The 19,674-nt window shown below is 33.4% G+C and overlaps 1 protein-coding gene across 1 annotated transcript in view; it reads right to left on the bottom strand.

Moving 5' to 3' along the window:
• LOC139966044 (macrophage mannose receptor 1-like) overlaps window positions 1-19,674 on the bottom strand; it is a 130,239-nt gene that overhangs the window by 42,900 nt on the left and 67,665 nt on the right. The window contains exons 30-37 of the mRNA XM_071968678.1: window positions 18,561-18,700; window positions 18,235-18,284; window positions 17,693-17,863; window positions 5,207-5,254; window positions 4,405-4,580; window positions 3,858-3,925; window positions 1,287-1,381; window positions 163-426 (exon numbers count right to left, since the gene is read on the bottom strand). Coding sequence (XP_071824779.1) covers window positions 163-426; window positions 1,287-1,381; window positions 3,858-3,925; window positions 4,405-4,580; window positions 5,207-5,254; window positions 17,693-17,863; window positions 18,235-18,284; window positions 18,561-18,700 — 1,012 coding nt within the window. The remainder of the gene's footprint in view (window positions 1-162; window positions 427-1,286; window positions 1,382-3,857; window positions 3,926-4,404; window positions 4,581-5,206; window positions 5,255-17,692; window positions 17,864-18,234; window positions 18,285-18,560; window positions 18,701-19,674) is intronic.

Below are 19,674 nucleotides of genomic sequence, written 5' to 3'. Positions count from 1 at the left end.
TGACTGGTTTATAAACTTCCAACTATCTTTAAATTTTCAATAATATGACAAAATTCCCTAAAACATTATTAGCCAAACACAAAAACAACATTCCAATCTACTAAACCACAGCTCCTCAACTAAACACGATTACACTCCTATTATTTACTGCATGTAACTTACATTGGATATCTTGAGCATGGATGATAGCCAATTCTCCAGCAAGAGAATTGCAGTTGTCACGGGCATCATACCAAGTCCTTCTATCACTGCTAGATTGACCATAGATTCTATAACACCTGTGACCATGCTGTACCCAGCCATTGGCACAGTAACCTGATGGTGCTGGTGTGATAGGGTACGTCTGGGGTATGATTTCATTGTACACACGCTTGCAGATGAACGGGGTCGGATCTCCACAATTGAGGTCATTCCATAGGCCATCACCTGAGTAATCACATATAATAAGCATATGCTGGACTAGTTTTGTTTCAGTCATACAATTCTGAATCTGGATTACATTTATGTAAAGATGTGTTCATCTAGAGAACCTCTTCACCTCCACCACCCTTCCTCATGAGGAAGGTTGGTTAGGTTAAGATAAAATGTCACCAACTTTTGATTGTCCTCACACATTTACAATTTGAGGAAACTCTAGAAACTTGTTTGAATGAAAAAATCTCCCTCTATTGACTAGGAATGAGCAACAGTTTGATATAAAGCATTTATACCTGTATATTAGGTAGGAATGAGTAACAGTTTGATAAAGCATTACCTGTATTAACTTACTTGCATACATCTCTCCACACTGTTTCTCTCCATTAATATAGTTTGATTTGTGTGGTAATGTTGTATTGACTTACTTGCATACATCTCTCCACACTGTTTCTCTCCATTAATATAGTTAGATTTGTGTGGTAATGTTGTATTGACTTACTTGCATACATCTCTCCACACTGTTTCTCTCCATTAAAATAGTTAGATTTGTGTGGTAATGTTGTATTGACTTACTTGCATACATCTCTCCACACTGTTTCTCTCCATTAATATAGTTAGATTTGTGTGGTAATGTTGTATTGACTTACTTGCATACATCTCTCCACACTGTTTCTCTCCATTAATATAGTTTGATTTGTGTGGTAATGTTGTATTGACTTACTTGCATACATCTCTCCACACTGTTTCTCTCCATTAATATAGTTTGATTTGTGTGGTAATGTTGTATTGACTTACTTGCATACATCTCTCCACACTGTTTCTCTCCATTAATATAGTTTGATTTGTGTGGTAATGTTGTATTGACTTACTTGCATACATCTCTCCACACTGTTCCTCTCCATTGGAATCATTTGGCTCTCCTTCATTCCAGTTTTCATAATCGATAGGTGTTCCATCTGACCACCTGTTGTCGTAAGCATAGGAAATGACACTTAGCCATACCACAGTGATTACTTACTTCATGCAGATAAAAGTTTATAATTGTCATGTGACACATCAATACTCTTGCTATTTTAAATATCACCTATGATTTTGTTTTAGAGATAATGGGTATGAATAATAATGAGTCTCCCTGTTTATCTCATTCAAGAGCTCAAGAAAATTTCAAAGTTACAGCAATTTCATTATTATTTAATACCATGAATGGACCTTTGGCACAAGTTTGACCAAACTGTAACCAACCCACCACAAAGATATTCCATAAGCCAGCAAGAACTCCAAATTTAGAACCTAGATACCAGTCCTCAAAATCCATATATGATTGATTAACATTTTGTATGGCATATATAGAGATCCATATAGCAAGATTTCTGGTGTTTATAACTGAAAAAGTTTGTAATGGCAAAATGAAGCCACATGAAACTTGATTAAGTATATTCCAGATATCCATATAAGTTTTAATATGGATAAATTATGGTAGATACAACGTATCAGAGGCGTATTCCAGATATCCATATTAGTTATGATATGGCTATATAAGGGTAGATACAATGTATCAGAGGCGTATTCCAGATATCCATATTAGTTATGATATGGTTATATAAGGGCAGATACAACGTATTAAAGGCGTATTCCAGATATCCATATTAGTTATGATATGGCTATATAAGGGTAGATACAATGTATCAGAGGCGTATTCCAGATATCCATATTAGTTTTGATATGGTTACATAAGGGCAGATACAACGTATTAAAGGCGTATTCCAGATATCCATATTAGTTATGATATGGCTATATAAGGGTAGATACAATGTATCAGAGGCGTATTCCAGATATCCATATTAGTTACGATATGGTTATATAAGGGCAGATACAACGTATTAAAAGCGTATTCCAGATATCCATATTAGTTTTGATATGGCTATATAAGGGTAGATACAAGGTATCAGAGGCGTATTCCAGATATCCATATTAGTTTTGATATGGTTACATAAGGGCAGATACAACGTATTAAAGGCGTATTCCAGATATCCATATTAGTTATGATATGGCTATATAAGGGCAGATACAACATATTAAAAGTGTATTCCAGATATCCATATAAGTTTTGATATGGCTACATAAGGGTAGATACTATGTATTAAAGGCGTATTCCAGATATCCATATTAGTTTTGATATGGTTACATAAGGGTAGATACAATGTATTAAAGGCGTATTCCAGATATCCATATTAGTTATGATATGGTTATATAAGGGCATATACAACGTATTAAAGGCGTATTCCAGATATCCATATTAGTTTTGATATGGTTATAATAGGGCATATACAACGTATTTAAGGCGTATTCCAGATATCCATAATAATTATGATATGGTTATATAAGGGTAGATACAATGGATTAAAAGCGTATTCCAGATATCCATATTAGTTAATATAAGGGCAGATATAACATTAAAAGTGTTTGGTGATATCCATATTAGTTATGATATGGCTATATAAGGGTAGATACAATGTATTAAAGGCGTATTCCAGATATCCATATTAGTTATGATATGGTTATATAAGGGCAGATACGACAATTAAAACTTTTTCCAGATATCCATATAAGTTATGATATGGTTATATAAGGGTAGATATAATGTATTAAAGGCGTATTTCAGATATCCATATTAGTTATGATATGGTTATATAAGGGCAGATACGACATTTAAAAGCGTTTTCCAGATATCCATATTAGTTTTGATATGGTTAAATAATGGTAGAAACAACATATTTATAGCTTTTATTGTGATATCAATATAAGTATTGATATGGCTATATTAGGGCAGATACTACATATTAAAAGTGTATTCCAGATATCCATATTAGTTATGATATGGCTATATAAGGGCATATACAATATATTAATAGCAATTTCAGATTTCCATATTAGTTAATATAAGGGCAGATTTAACATTAAAAGTGTTTGGTGATATCCATATTAGTTATAATATGGCTATATAAGGGCATATACTATGTATTAAAACCTTAACAGATACCATATTAGTTTTGATATGGCTATATAAGGGCAGATACAACAAAGCTTATTCCAGATATCAAGCTAGCTACATTTGTGCAGTTTAAACTACAAATCATGCTGATATAATACTAAACTAGGTGAAAGTTTAGACAATTCCAAACCATAAAGAAACTAAAACAGTGATAAAATCCTAAGAACAGTCTTCGAAAGTAGACAAGACAAGATGTTCCTTTACAGTTAAGATGTTATGAACTTTTGTCACAAATAAATGCAGAGGTTTGTTAAAATGCTGACACTTGACTTAAACTAACACAGTGCCACCCTCCCGCCTACCCATAGCTGACTAATTTAAGTCTTTATAGCTTAGTCAGGGGCAACAAAAACACCTTAAGAATCTACTAGAACTGATGCTTGCTTACGACAATGTTCCTGAGATCTCGTATTCTCTGATTCCAATCCAATGTGAGTTGTAACTGTATGTACTACCCTGTACAAAAGAAAGAATAATGTCATTAAATACGACTACACTCAAATAATAAGGAGCAATAATAATAATAGCTGTGTCAACAGAAACTATTGAATTATAGAACGAAGGATGCATGTATTTCTTTCGATTTAAATTACTTTGAAAGAATGGTCAAAGAAGGTTAAGTTCTACGACTAAAACACTTAATATTTAACCAAAATATCTAACACAAACTGCGTCAGCACAGAAAGTAAAAAACAGTGTTCCAAATCCCTAAAAATTCATAAAAGTGTGAGCGAGATTAAGTTTTTATTCCGAAATATTTTCTCAAACAATGTGACTCAGTAAATGAAAGAAATCCTTAATCCTAATATAACCTGTCATTATGGTATCAAGTAAACATTAGTATCATTTTGCTTATTAAGCTACACAAAGAAAATAATTTTACAACTCCTTTATCTCTGCAACCTATGATTAATATGTTGAGAAACCAATCTTACATAATAGATCAACATGTCCTGTTCATCCTTGCCATGAATGGACACCAAGTAGCCTCCATTATCCATGCACCAGGTATTAGCATCTGTCCAGCTAAGTCTTGTGTTGGCTCCAGCACTGAAGTAGTAGCAGTAGTCGCCTTCAAGAATCCAATCCTGGGCAGTAGGGCAGGGAGTATCTACAGAAAAACAGAATTAAAAGGCATTGAAGACTCGCCCCAAACCGCATGCGGCCATCTGAAAAATTAACTTTCCGTTGCTTGCAAGTGACGTTTTGTTCGTGTCGCTACAAAATGAAGACAGTACAGTAATGAAACTTGATACCTTATCATCTTCTAGCTGGACCTGAGATGTCCATCGCTCTATTGTTTGTACACTGTGTTGTGGGTATTGACCGCAGCTGTATGTACTGACTGTACACTAGTGTCTAATTACCCATGGTAGCAAGCTGTGTGTGTGTGTATTTTCTGGTATCAATGGTGGTGTCTAACACTTCTGTTACACCTCATTCGAAACTAGGTCAGATGACAGGCATTAGACGTTTCTTTTTGCGCGAGTCTTCACACCCTTTAAGCTAATCTGTGACTAGAAGATGGATGTACTCAGAAAGATGAATAAGCTTAATTCAGACTACAGGCATACAGGAATACAGGAATACAGACATACAGGCATAGAGGCATACAGGAATGCAGTAATACAGGCATACTGCAATTTTAAGATATATATCTTTTTGTGACTTTATGCAATGTTTCTGTATTATAGAGAACTGCAAGACAATAAAGCAGAGGTAATTATTGGTACTCACATGGAGGTAAACTGGGAGGTGGTGCTGGGGTGTCTGATGGTACTTTGCCTGGAGAATAATACAAGAAATAAAAGTATGAGGCATAGCATTGGAAATGGCTTTGATATTGAATACCAATAACAATACCAATAGCAATACCAATAAAAATGTCTCCTAAATATACCATGACAAACTATGACTTCTGCAGGTGAGTATGTGGAATTACAAATTGACTTCAACAGCCAATTGCAAACCTTAATTGAGTAGGCTATAATTTATGTATTAAATCTCTTTACTTCTTAAATGGGTAAGCTATATCTTTTGTATTACCTCTCTTCATTTCTTAATTGGGTAGACTATGTTTTGTGTAATTAATTCTCTTTATTTCTTACCTGGGTTAGACTATATTTTGTGCATAATTAACTCTCTCTGTTTCTTAATTGGGTATGCTATATTTTGTGTATAATTAACTCTCTCTGTTTCTTAATTGGGTATGCTATATTTTGTGTATAATTAACTCTCTCTGTTTCTTAATTGGGTATGCTATATTTTGTGTATAATTAACTCTCTCTACTTCTTAATTGGGTATGCTATATTTTGTGTAAAATTAACTCTTTCTACTTCTTAATTGGGTATGCTATATTTTGTGAATAATTAACTCTCTCTGTTTCTTAATTGGGTATGCTATATTTTGTGTATAATTATCTCTCTTTGTTTCTTAATTGGGTATGCTATATTTTGTGTATAATTAACTCTCTCTGTTTCTTAATTGGGTATGCTATATTTTGTGTATAATTAACTCTCTGTTTCTTCATTGGGTATGCTATATTTTGTGTATAATTAACTCTCTCTACTTCTTAATTGGGTATGCTATATTTTGTGTATAGTTAACTCTCTCTACTTCTTAATTGGGTATGCTATATTTTGTGAATAATTAACTCTCTCTGTTTCTTAATTGGGTGGGCTATATCTTTTGTATTACCTCTCTTTATTTCTTACCTGGGTAGACTATGGTTTGTGTACAATTAGGATATGTAATGTTTAAAGAGTATATTCATATCTTAATGTGTTTATTTCAAGGAGTGATGATAACTGCCATTTGTAAGGTTTAACAGTGAGTTTATTTCTAATATGTATTTGTTAACTTATGGTAATTATTCTGTTGATCTGTATGGTATAACAGTGAGTCTATTTCTAATATGTATTTGTTAACTTATAGTAATTATTCTGTTGATCTGTTTGGATTAACAGTGAGTCTATTTCTAATATGTATTTGTTAACTTATAGTAAATATTCTGTTGATCTGTATGGTTTAACAGTGAGTCTATTTCTAATAGGTATTTGTTGACTTATAGTAATTATTCTATTGATCTGTTTGGATTAACAGTGAGTCTATTTCTTATATGTATTTGTTCACTTATAGTAATTATTCTGTTGATCTTTATGGTTTAACAGTGAGTCTATTTCTAATATGTATTTGTTAACTTATAGTAATTATTCTGTTGATCTGTATGGTTTAACAGTGAGTCTATTTCTAATATCTATTTGTTCACTTATAGTAATTATCCTGTTGATCTGTATGGATTAACAGTGAGTCTTTTTCTAATATGTATTTGTTAACTTATAGTAATTATTCTGTTGATCTGTATGGATTAACAGTGAGTCTATTTCTAATATGTATTTGTTAACTTATAGTAATTATTCTGTTGATCTGTTTGGATTAACAGTGAGTCTATTTCTAATATGTATTTGTTAACTTATAGTAAATATTCTGTTGATCTGTATGGTTTAACAGTGAGTCTATTTCTAATAGGTATTTGTTGACTTATAGTAATTATTCTGTTGATCTGTTTGGATTAACAGTGAGTCTATTTCTAATATCTATTTGTTAACTTATAGTAATTATTCTGTTGATCTGTATGGTTTAACTGTGAGTCTATTTCTAATATGTATTTGTTAACTTATAGTAATTAGTCTGTTGATCTGTTTGGATTAACAGTGAGTCTATTTCTAATATGTATTTGTTAACTTATAGTAATTATTCTGTTGATCTGTTTGGATTAACAGTGAGTCTATTTCTAATATCTATTTGTTAACTTATAGTAATTATTCTGTTGATCTGTATGGTTTAACTGTGAGTCTATTTCTAATATGTATTTGTTAACTTATAGTAATTAGTCTGTTGATCTGTTTGGATTAACAGTGAGTCTATTTCTAATATGTATTTGTTAACTTATAGTAATTATTATGTTGATCTGTATGGATTAACAGTGAGTCTATTTCTAATATGTATTTGTTAACTTATAGTAATTATTCTGTTGATCTGTATGGATTAACAGTGAGTCTATTTCTAATATGTATTTGTTAACTTATAGTAATTATCCTGTTGATCTGTTTGGATTAACAGTGAGTCTATTTCTAATATGTATTTGTTAACTTACAGTAATTATTCTGTTGATCTTTATGGTTTAACTGTGAGTCTATTTCTAATATGTATTTGTTAACTTATAGTAATTATCCTGTTGGTCTGTATGGATTAACAGTGAGTCTATTTCTAATATGTATTTGTTAACTTATAGTAATTATTCTGTTGATCTGTATGGATTAACAGTGAGTCTATTTCTAATATGTATTTGTTAACTTATAGTAATTATCCTGTTGATCTGTTTGGATTAACAGTGAGTCTATTTCTAATATGTATTTGTTAACTTATAGTAATTATTCTGTTGATCTGTATGGATTAACAAGTGAGTCTATTTCTTATATCTATTTGTTAACTTATAGTAATTATTCTGTTGATCTGTATGGATTAACAGTGAGTCTATTTCTAATATGTATTTGTTGACTTATAGTAATTATTGTGTTCATCTGTATGGTATAACAGTGAGTCTATTTCTAATATGTATTTGTTAACTTATGGTAGTTATTCAGTTGATCTGTTTGGATTAACAAGTGAGTCTATTTCTTATATCTATTTGTTAACTTATAGTAATTATCCTGTTGATCTGTATGGTTTAACAGTGAGTCTATTTCTAATATGTATTTGTTAACTTATAGTAATTATCCTGTTGATCTGTATGGATTAACAGTGAGTCTATTTCTAATATCTATTTGTTAACTTATAGTAATTATTCTGTTGATCTGTATGGATTAACAATGAGTCTATTTCTAATATGTATTTGTTCACTTATAGTAATCATGGGCGGCGATCCGTACTTCCGAGTGGGGGGGATATGACCTTGTTGACTATCTAAGTGTAGCGCCACCATGAGTTGGCGCGAAGCGTACAAGAAAATTTTGGGATTAACAAACCCTCTAGATGGCCGGACACGGCACTTCCCAAGGTTTCCAAGTGGCATATACCCAACTTTAAAATAGGGATATCATGTCCGAAATATCTCATAATCAGGATCCAAAATCCTTTTTTTTTTAATTTCGGGTGTTATTTTGGGAAAATTGCCCCTGTCAATCTTGTTTCAGGCGCTACGTTAGAATGTTCGAGAGCTCTTTTATATTATTCGATGAAGAAAATGGCCTCATGCAGGCTATTATAGGCCTATACACATGCAATACACAATAACACATAGTTACATTCCTAGGTACCGATTGCTAGGGCATCCAGGTGAAACGTGTATTAAGCATTACCCTGGTAACATGAGATTTTCAGCTGTTCGAGGGAACATTTACGTGTGTAGGCCTACTATAGGGCCTATATGAATACTATGAGGGTGCATATACAGTATGTACTATATCAATATCGTGATAAAGATAAAGACTTTTTATTTGCAAAGATCGCACTGCGTTTATGGTAGGCGAGAAATGAAGCTAAAAAAGAGCCGTACATTCACGATGATGCATAAATGTAGGCATATAAATATACTTATCCCTGGCATTTGGTGGGGGGGATATGGTGTATTACATCCCCTCCACCCATTTTCATGGGGGGATATATCCCCCCCTTCCCCCCAGGATCGCCGCCCATGATAGTAATTATTCTGTTGATCTTTATGGTTTAACTGTGAGTTTATTTCTAATATGTATTTGTTAACTTATAGTAATTAGTCTGTTGATCTGTTTGGATTAACAGTGAGTCTATTTCTAATATGTATTTGTTCACTTATAGTAATTATTCTGTTGATCTTTATGGTTTAACTGTGAGTTTATTTCTAATATGTATTTGTTAACTTATAGTAATTAGTCTGTTGATCTGTTTGGATTAACAGTGAGTCTATTTCTAATATGTATTTGTTCACTTATAGTAATTATTCTGTTGATCTGTATGGATTAACAGTGAGTCTATTTCTAATATGTATTTGTTAACTTATAGTAATTATCCTGTTGATCTGTTTGGATTAACAGTGAGTCTATTTCTAATATGTATTTGTTAACTTACAGTAATTATTCTGTTGATCTTTATGGTTTAACTGTGAGTCTATTTCTAATATGTATTTGTTAACTTATAGTAATTATCCTGTTGGTCTGTATGGATTAACAGTGAGTCTATTTCTAATATGTATTTGTTAACTTATAGTAATTATTCTGTTGACCTGTATGGATTAACAGTGAGTCTATTTCTAATATGTATTTGTTAACTTATAGTAATTATTCTGTTGATCTGTATGGATTAACAGTGAGTCTATTTCTAATATGTATTTGTTCACTTATAGTAATTATTCTGTTGATCTTTATGGTTTAACTGTGAGTCTATTTCTAATATGTATTTGTTAACTTATAGTAATTAGTCTGTTGATCTGTATGGTATAACAGTGAGTTTATTTCTAATATGTATTTGTTAACTTATAGTAATTAGTCTGTTGATCTGTATGGATTAACAGTGAGTCTATTTCTAATATGTATTTGTTGACTTATAGTAATTATTCTGTTGATCTGTATGGTTATCTGTTATACTACTGTATAGTCTAAAGAATTGCCTCTTGTGTGTAAGAAGGTCTGGATGTTTGCAATTTATACAGTCGTGCATTATCATAATTTCTGGTAAAAGATTTTCATTTTGTTCAATTAAAGGATTTTGTTTATTGTGTTCTGTCTGCTGTCTCTTGAATGGCTGTCTTTCCTCCCCAAAGGAACACTCCTGCAAGCCTTGCCAATCACTTACAAGGTAATTGCGAAGAGCCCTATATTATGCAATATCCCCCCCGGCCCCTAACCTGCAGTTTACTTCCTTACCTCTCTTTATTTCTTTATTGGGTAGGTTATATTGTTAGAATTACCTCTCCCTATTTCTTTATTGGATAGGCTATATTTTGAGAGTTATCTCTCCCTATTTCTTTATTGGGTAGGCTATATTGTAAGAATTACCTCTCCCTATTTCTTTATTGGGTAGGCTATATTGTAAGAATTACCTCTCCCTATTTCTTTATTGGGTAGGCTATATTGTAAGAATTACCTCTCCCTATTTCTTTATTGGGTAGGCTATATTGTGGGAATTACCTCTCCCTATTTCTTTATTGGGTAGGCTATATTGTAAGAATTACCTCTCCCTATATCTTTATTGAGTAGGCTATATTGTAAGAATTACCTCTCCCTATTTCTTTATTGGATAGGCTATATTGTAAGAATTACCTCTCCTTATTTCTTTATTGGGTAGGCTATATTGTGGGAATTACCTCTCCCTATTTCTTTATTGGATAGGCTATATTGTAAGAATTACCTCTCCCTATTTCTTTATTGGGTAGGCTATATTGTGGGAATTACCTCTCCCTATTTCTTTTTTGGGTAGGCTATATTGTAAGAATTACCTCTCCCTATTTCTTTATTGGGTAGGCTATATTTTGAGAGTTATTACTCCCTATTTCTTTATTGGGTAGGCTATATTGTAAGAATTACCTCTCCCTATTTCTTTATTGGGTAGGCTATATTGTAAGAATTACCTCTCCCTATTTCTTTATTGGGTAGGCTATATTGTGGGAATTACCTCTCCCTATTTCTTTATTGGGTAGGCTATATTGTAAGAATTACCTCTCCCTATTTCTTTATTGGATAGGCTATATTGTAAGAATTACCTCTCCCTATTTCTTTATTGGATAGGCTATATTGTAAGAATTACCTCTCCCTATTTCTTTATTGGGTAGGCTATATTGTGGGAATTACCTCTCCCTATTTCTTTATTGGGTAGGCTATATTGTAAGAATTACCTCTCCCTATTTCTTTATTGGATAGGCTATATTGTAAGAATTACCTCTCCCTATTTCTTTATTGGGTAGGCTATATTGTAAGAATTACCTCTCCCTATTTCTTTATTGGGTAGGCTATATTGTAAGAATTACCTCTCCCTATTTCTTTATTGGGTAGGCTATATTTTGAGAGTTATTACTCCCTATTTCTTTATTGGGTAGGCTATATTGTAAGAATTACCTCTCCCTATTTCTTTATTGGATAGGCTATATTGTAAGAATTACCTCTCCCTATTTCTTTATTGGGTAGGCTATATTGTGGGAATTACCTCTCCATATTTCTTTATTGGGTAGGCTATATTGTAAGAATTACCTCTCCCTATTTCTTTATTGGATAGGCTATATTGTAAGAATTACCTCTCCCTATTTCTTCATTGGGTAGGCTATATTTTGAGAGTTATCTCTCCCTATTTCTCTATTGGGTAGGCTATATTGTAAGAATTACCTCTCCCTATTTCTTTTTTGGGAAGGCTATATTGTAAGAATTACCTCTCCCTATTTCTTTATTGGGTAGGCTATATTTTGAGAGTTATTACTCCCTATTTCTTTATTGGGTAGGCTATATTGTAAGAATTACCTCTCCCTATTTCTTTATTGGGTAGGCTTTATTGTAAGAATTACCTCTCCCTAATTCTTTATTGGGTAGGCTATATTGTGGGAATTACCTCTCCCTATTTCTTTATTGGGTAGGCTATATTGTAAGAATTACCTCTCCCTATTTCTTTATTGGGTAGGCTATATATTAAGAATTACCTCTCCCTATTTCTTTATTGGGTAGGCTATATTTTGAGAGTTATTACTCCCTATTTCTTTATTGGGTAGGCTATATTGTAAGAATTACCTCTCCCTATTTCTTTATTGAGTAGGCTATATTGTAAGAATTACCTCTCCCTATTTCTTTATTGGGTAGGCTATATTGTGGGAATTACCTCTCCCTATTTCTTTATTGGGTAGGCTATATTGTAAGAATTACCTCTCCCTATTTCTTTATTGGGTAGGCTATATTTTGAGAGTTATTACTCCCTATTTCTTTATTGGGTAGGCTATATTGTAAGAATTACCTCTCCCTATTTCTTTATTGGGTAGGCTATATTGTAAGAATTACCTCTCCCTATTTCTTTATTGGGTAGGCTATATTGTGGGAATTACCTCTCCCTATTTCTTTATTGGGTAGGCTATATTGTAAGAATTACCTCTCCCTATTTCTTTATTGGATAGGCTATATTGTAAGAATTACCTCTCCCTATTTCTTTATTGGATAGGCTATATTGTAAGAATTACCTCTTCCTATTTCTTTATTGGGTAGGCTATATTGTGGGAATTACCTCTCCCTATTTCTTTATTGGGTAGGCTATATTGTAAGAATTACCTCTCCCTATTTCTTTATTGGATAGGCTATATTGTAAGAATTACCTCTCCCTATTTCTTTATTGGGTAGGCTATATTGTAAGAATTACCTCTCCCTATTTCTTTATTGGGTAGGCTATATTGTAAGAATTACCTCTCCCTATTTCTTTATTGGGTAGGCTATATTTTGAGAGTTATTACTCCCTATTTCTTTATTGGGTAGGCTATATTGTAAGAATTACCTCTCCCTATTTCTTTATTGGATAGGCTATATTGTAAGAATTACCTCTCCCTATTTCTTTATTGGGTAGGCTATATTGTGGGAATTACCTCTCCCTATTTCTTTATTGGGTAGGCTATATTGTAAGAATTACCTCTCCCTATTTCTTTATTGGATAGGCTATATTGTAAGAATTACCTCTCCCTATTTCTTTATTGGGTAGGCTATATTGTAAGAATTACCTCTCCCTATATCTTTATTGGATAGGCTATATTGTAAGAATTACCTCTCCCTATTTCTTTATTGGGTAGGCTATATTGTAAGAATTACCTCTCCCTATTTCTTTATTGGGTAGGCTATATTGTAAGAATTACCTCTCCCTATTTCTTTATTGGATAGGCTATATTGTAAGAATTACCTCTCCCTATTTCTTTATTGGGTAGGCTATATTTTGAGAGTTATTACTCCCTGTTTCTTTATTGGGTAGGCTATATTGTAAGAATTACCTCTCCCTATTTCTTTATTGGGTAGGCTATATTGTAAGAATTACCTCTCCCTATTTCTTTATTGGATAGGCTATATTGTAAGAATTACCTCTCCCTATTTCTTTATTGGGTAGGCTATATTGTAAGAATTACCTCTCCCTATTTCTTTATTGGGTAGGCTATATTTTGAGAGTTATTACTCCCTGTTTCTTTATTGGGTAGGCTATATTGTAAGAATTACCTCTCCCTATTTCTTTATTGGGTAGGCTATATTGTAAGAATTACCTCTCCCTATTTCTTTATTGGATAGGCTATATATTAAGAATTACCTCTCCCTATTTCTTTATTGGATAGGCTATATTGTAAGAATTACCTCTCCCTATTTCTTTATTGGGTAGGCTATATTGTGGGAATTACCTCTCCCTATTTCTTTATTGGGTAGGCTATATTGTAAGAATTACCTCTCCCTATTTCTTTATTGGATAGGCTATATATTAAGAATTACCTCTCCCTATTTCTTTATTGGGTAGGCTATATTGTAAGAATTACCTCTCCCTATTTCTTTATTGGATAGGCTATATTGTAAGAATTACCTCTCCCTATTTCTTTATTGGGTAGGCTATATTGTAAGAATTACCTCTCCCTATTTCTTTATTGGGTAGGCTATATTTTGAGAGTTATTACTCCCTGTTTCTTTATTGGGTAGGCTATATTGTAAGAATTACCTCTCCCTATTTCTTTATTGGGTAGGCTATATTGTAAGAATTACCTCTCCCTATTTCTTTATTGGATAGGCTATATATTAAGAATTACCTCTCCCTATTTCTTTATTGGGTAGGTTATATTTTGAGAGTTATTACTCCCTATTTCTTTATTGGGTAGGCTATATTGTAAGAATTACCTCTCCCTATTTCTTTATTGGGTAGGCTATATTGTAAGAATTACCTCTCCCTATTTCTTTATTGGATAGGCTATATATTAAGAATTACCTCTCCCTATTTCTTTATTGGGTAGGCTATATTTTGAGAGTTATTACTCCCTATTTCTTTATTGGGTAGGCTATATTGTAAGAATTACCTCTCCCTATTTCTTTATTGAGTAGGCTATAGTATAAGAATTACCTCTCCCTATTTCTTAATTGTGTAAAAGTAAGTTGGCCTGACATTTTGATCCTAGCAGGATCTTCTTCAAAGGCTCAATGACAAGTCATAGTAACAGAGGGGACAAAAACATGCACAGAATACAGACAGGTTAATGAGCATGGTGAACACAAAGTCCTTCTCCAGTTTATTCCCTACCCCCTTCCCTTAATCCTCTATTTGTGACTGCACTGTTTATCTCCTACCTCTCCTTTCTTTCTCTCTTCTCTCCATCCCTTGTCTACTAATCCCCTTACATCTATCTCTTTGTGTTCACCATGCTCATTAACATGTCTGTATTCTGTGTAGCAGTTTGCTAACAGTTTTATTTTATTTTTATTTCTTAATTGGGTAGGCTATATTGTAAGAATTACCTCTCCCTATTTCTTTATTGGGTAGGCTATATTGTGGGAATTACCTCTCCCTAGCTATATTGTAAGAATTACCTCTCCCTATTTCTTTATTGGGTAGGCTATATTTTGAGAGTTATTACTCCCTATTTCTTTATTGGGTAGGCTATATTGTAAGAATTACCTCTCCCTATTTCTTTATTGGGTAGGCTATATTGTAAGAATTACCTCTCCCTATTTCTTTATTGGGTAGGCTATATTGTGGGAATTACCTCTCCCTATTTCTTTATTGGGTAGGCTATATTGTAGAATTACCTCTCCCTATTTCTTTATTGGATAGGCTATATTGTAAGAATTACCTCTCCCTATTTCTTTATTGGATAGGCTATATTGTAAGAATTACCTCTCCCTATTTCTCTATTGGATAGGCTATATTGTAAGAATTACCTCTCCCTATTTCTTTATTGGGTAGGCTATATTGTAGAATTACCTCTCCCTATTTCTTTATTGGATAGGCTATATTGTAAGAATTACCTCTCCCTATTTCTTTATTGGATAGGCTATATTGTAAGAATTACCTCTCCCTATTTCTTTATTGGATAGGCTATATTGTAAGAATTACCTCTCCCTATTTCTTTATTGGGTAGGCTATATTGTAAGAATTACCTCTCCCTATTTCTTTATTGGGTAGGCTATATTGTAAGAATTACCTCTCCCTATTTCTTTATTGGGTAGGCTATATTGTGGGAATTACCTCTCCCTATTTCTTTATTGGGCAGGCTATATTGTAAGAATTACCTCTCCCTATTTCTTTATTGGATAGGCCATATTGTAAGAATTACCTCTCCCTATTTCTTTATTAGATAGGCTATATTGTAAGAATTACCTCTCCCTATTTCTTTATTGGGTAGGCTATATTTTGGGAATTACCTCTCCCTATTTCTTTATTGGGTAGGCTATATTGTAAGAATTACCTCTCCCTATTTCTTTATTGGGTAGGCTATATTGTAAGAATTACCTCTCCCTATTTCTTTATTGGGTAGGCTATATTGTAAGAATTACCTCTCCCTATTTCTTTATTGGGTAGGCTATATTTTGAGAGTTATTACTCCCTATTTCTTTATTGGGTAGGCTATATTGTAAGAATTACCTCTCCCTATTTCTTTATTGGATAGGCTATATTGTAAGAATTACCTCTCCCTATTTCTTTATTGGGTAGGCTATATTGTGGGAATTACCTCTCCCTATTTCTTTATTGGGTAGGCTATATTGTAAGAATTACCTCTCCCTATTTCTTTATTGGATAGGCTATATTGTAAGAATTACCTCTCCCTATTTCTTCATTGGGTAGGCTATATTTTGAGAGTTATCTCTCCCTATTTCTCTATTGGGTAGGCTATATTGTAAGAATTACCTCTACCTATTTCTTTATTGGGTAGGCTATATTGTAAGAATTACCTCTCCCTATTTCTTTATTGGATAGGCTTTATTGTAAGAATTACCTCTCCCTATTTCTTTATTGGGTAGGCTATATTGTAAGAATTACCTCTCCCTATTTCTTTATTGGGTAGGCTATATTGTAAGAATTACCTCTCCCTATATCTTTATTGGATAGGCTATATTGTAAGAATTACCTCTCCCTATTTCTTTATTGGGTAGGCTATATTGTAAGAATTACCTCTCCCTATTTCTTTATTGGATAGGCTATATTGTAAGAATTACCTCTCCCTATTTCTTTATTGGGTAGGCTATATTGTAAGAATTACCTCTCCCTATTTCTTTATTGGATAGGCTATATTGTAAGAATTACCTCTCCCTATTTCTTTATTGGGTAGGCTATATTTTGAGAGTTATTACTCCCTGTTTCTTTATTGGGTAGGCTATATTGTAAGAATTACCTCTCCCTATTTCTTTATTGGGTAGGCTATATTGTAAGAATTACCTCTCCCTATTTCTTTATTGGATAGGCTATATATTAAGAATTACCTCTCCCTATTTCTTTATTGGGTAGGCTATATTTTGAGAGTTATTACTCCCTATTTCTTTATTGGGTAGGCTATATTGTAAGAATTACCTCTCCCTATTTCTTTATTGGGTAGGCTATATTGTAAGAATTACCTCTCCCTATTTCTTTATTGGATAGGCTATATATTAAGAATTACCTCTCCCTATTTCTTTATTGGGTAGGCTATATTTTGAGAGTTATTACTCCCTATTTCTTTATTGGGTAGGCTATATTGTAAGAATTACCTCTCCCTATTTCTTTATTGAGTAGGCTATAGTATAAGAATTACCTCTCCCTATTTCTTAATTGTGTAAAAGTAAGTTGGCCTGACATTTTGATCCTAGCAGGATCTTCTTCAAAGGCTCAATGACAAGTCATAGTAACAGAGGGGACAAAAACATGCACAGAATACAGACAGGTTAATGAGCATGGTGAACACAAAGTCCTTCTCCAGTTTATTCCCTACCCCCTTCCCTTAATCCTCTCATTGTGACTGCACTGTTTATCTCCTACCTCTCCTTTCTTTCTCTCTTCTCTCCATCCCTTGTCTACTAATCCCCTTACATCTATCTCTTTGTGTTCACCATGCTCATTAACATGTCTGTATTCTGTGTAGCAGTTTGCTAACAGTTTTATTTTATTTTTATTTCTTAATTGGGTAGGCAATATTTTGTGTATTAACTCTCTACATTTCTTAAGTGGGTACACTTATTTCTGTTGACCTCCTCTCTATTTTTTAATAGGGTAGGTTGTATTCGGTGTATTACCTCTCTCTATTTGGCAGACCCAGCTTTTAAGACTTGTGCATAGCTTGTCATTCCATCCTCTTCCATCAAACCTCATCTCCACGCAGTCTTCACCAATAAGTGCTTGATTATTTGGTTCATCCGGGTTCCAAGCCACATAGTCCACAACGGAGCCATCTGTCCACTCAAAACCTATAATAATAATAATAATAAATGTCCACTCAAGGTACACAACTAAAGTACGCTCAAGGTACACACTGAGGTCGTAGAAATGCCATATGTATCAAATTTATTTCACTGTATCGTTTCGAAATTATCAGCAGCTTAATATTAAGTCTAGTCAAAAAGCAAATATTAGACACCTTAGAACTGCATGCACTCACATTAATCGTTTTGAATTTCAGCAGAGCATATAGCTAGATTAAGTAAGGCAGTAACCATGTCAGAGTCAAACAGGAAATAACAGGTTCAGAATTTCATGCAAAAACATTGACCAAAAAGTTACTATCACATAAACTAAAACACAGTAAACTTTTGTCTCCCAAGTAATTGATGAAACTTACCTTTCTCAGTAGATCTGTCATGAAGGCCAATCCAGAATCCATCGTTTTCACTTATTCGGAAAAGGAAAAATGCAAAAGCTTTATTGATCAGGAACTTCATTAGTTTATGAAGTTAATAAACAGATATCAAATCAGTTCTGCAAACTAATATCACTGCATATGGTATCAAAACCATGAAACCAATATCTTCAAATATCTTAATGCAAATAAGATATGGTTGGTAACATTATATTTTAACTAAAATTCTTTAGTTGAGGTAAAAGGTTTGTATTGTTCCATTCAAATTGTCATGTTTAGATACATATGATACAGCATCAATTACTCACAGATTCCCTACTTGTTCTTTGAAGTAATTTTCTTCATCTGCACTGTGGAAGCTAGCAAGGTCACCTCCAATCGCCCTGCATCGACTAAGAGCAATTTGCCAGTTACGCAACTGGATGGTTAAGTCTCCAAAGTTAAAAACCTTCAAAGAAAGACAAAGACAAACTCATGTGATTTTGCTCTATTGTTCATGTTCGTCACTAGTATGCTTGACACAAGTCTAACGACTATCGTGCAGCTGTATAAATTACCATGAATATTCATTTGTTTTCTGTTTTGCTCACGAATTTCGCATTAGCAACATTGGACACTCCTTTAGTATCCTTTGTTTGACTCACTGATCGCTCCACGGGCATCAATTGAATTTGTGTAAGTCTTTATTTAGATTACTTTGCATAAAATGCAGGTAAAGGGTCGGTATGAATAGGCCGGGTAAGCAGGTCAGGGCGTGGTATTCGTACTTTGTACTACTTAGCTCAAGGGGTGCTGGGTGCCCCACAGCAGTTACTAGTGGCTGTTGGACGTGATGTCCGCTGGGAGACATTAGCCCGCAGTAGTAAACTATTAGGGTCGTCGGTGACCTAGTATTTCTAGGGGCAACTTAGGTTCCCACCTGGTGAATCCATTGCACTATATATCTTGACAATACCTGGGTTAGGATCTGCAGATATAACCGGATACTGACCAAATTCATTAAGTATAACATATTGTATACTAAGTCAGACCTTTCATTGTAGTAGAGGGTACGCAATCAGTAAGTCTTGTTTCTTATTTGAGTAAAGTGAGGCCGGAATGTGTAGAAAGGTTGAAAAGCACGTATAGAAATATATTTATGAGAAGTTTGTTAGCATCGAATATCCGTACAGGGAGGGTATATTGTAAATATGTGATAAGTGTTAAGAAGGTGCAAGCTATATGGGATCATACAGCGAGATCAATGCATGTTTGATGTGTTTTCTATTGCCAAAGTAACGTCATGTTTGTGTGAAATATTTGATTATGCAATGCGTACATTTTACGTTTTGTTTCAGGTTTTTTGTTTTGGTACGAAAATTTAAATGAGCCACCCATATCAAATACACACGCCACTCGGGTCTTGGTCTTGTCCAGTCAAAA

The sequence above is a fragment of the Apostichopus japonicus genome, chromosome 4 (genome assembly GCF_037975245.1).
Source record: "Apostichopus japonicus isolate 1M-3 chromosome 4, ASM3797524v1, whole genome shotgun sequence".
In the NCBI taxonomy this organism is placed as follows: Eukaryota; Metazoa; Echinodermata; class Holothuroidea; order Aspidochirotida; family Stichopodidae; genus Apostichopus; species Apostichopus japonicus.
This window is presented reverse-complemented; position numbering and strand designations above follow the sequence as displayed.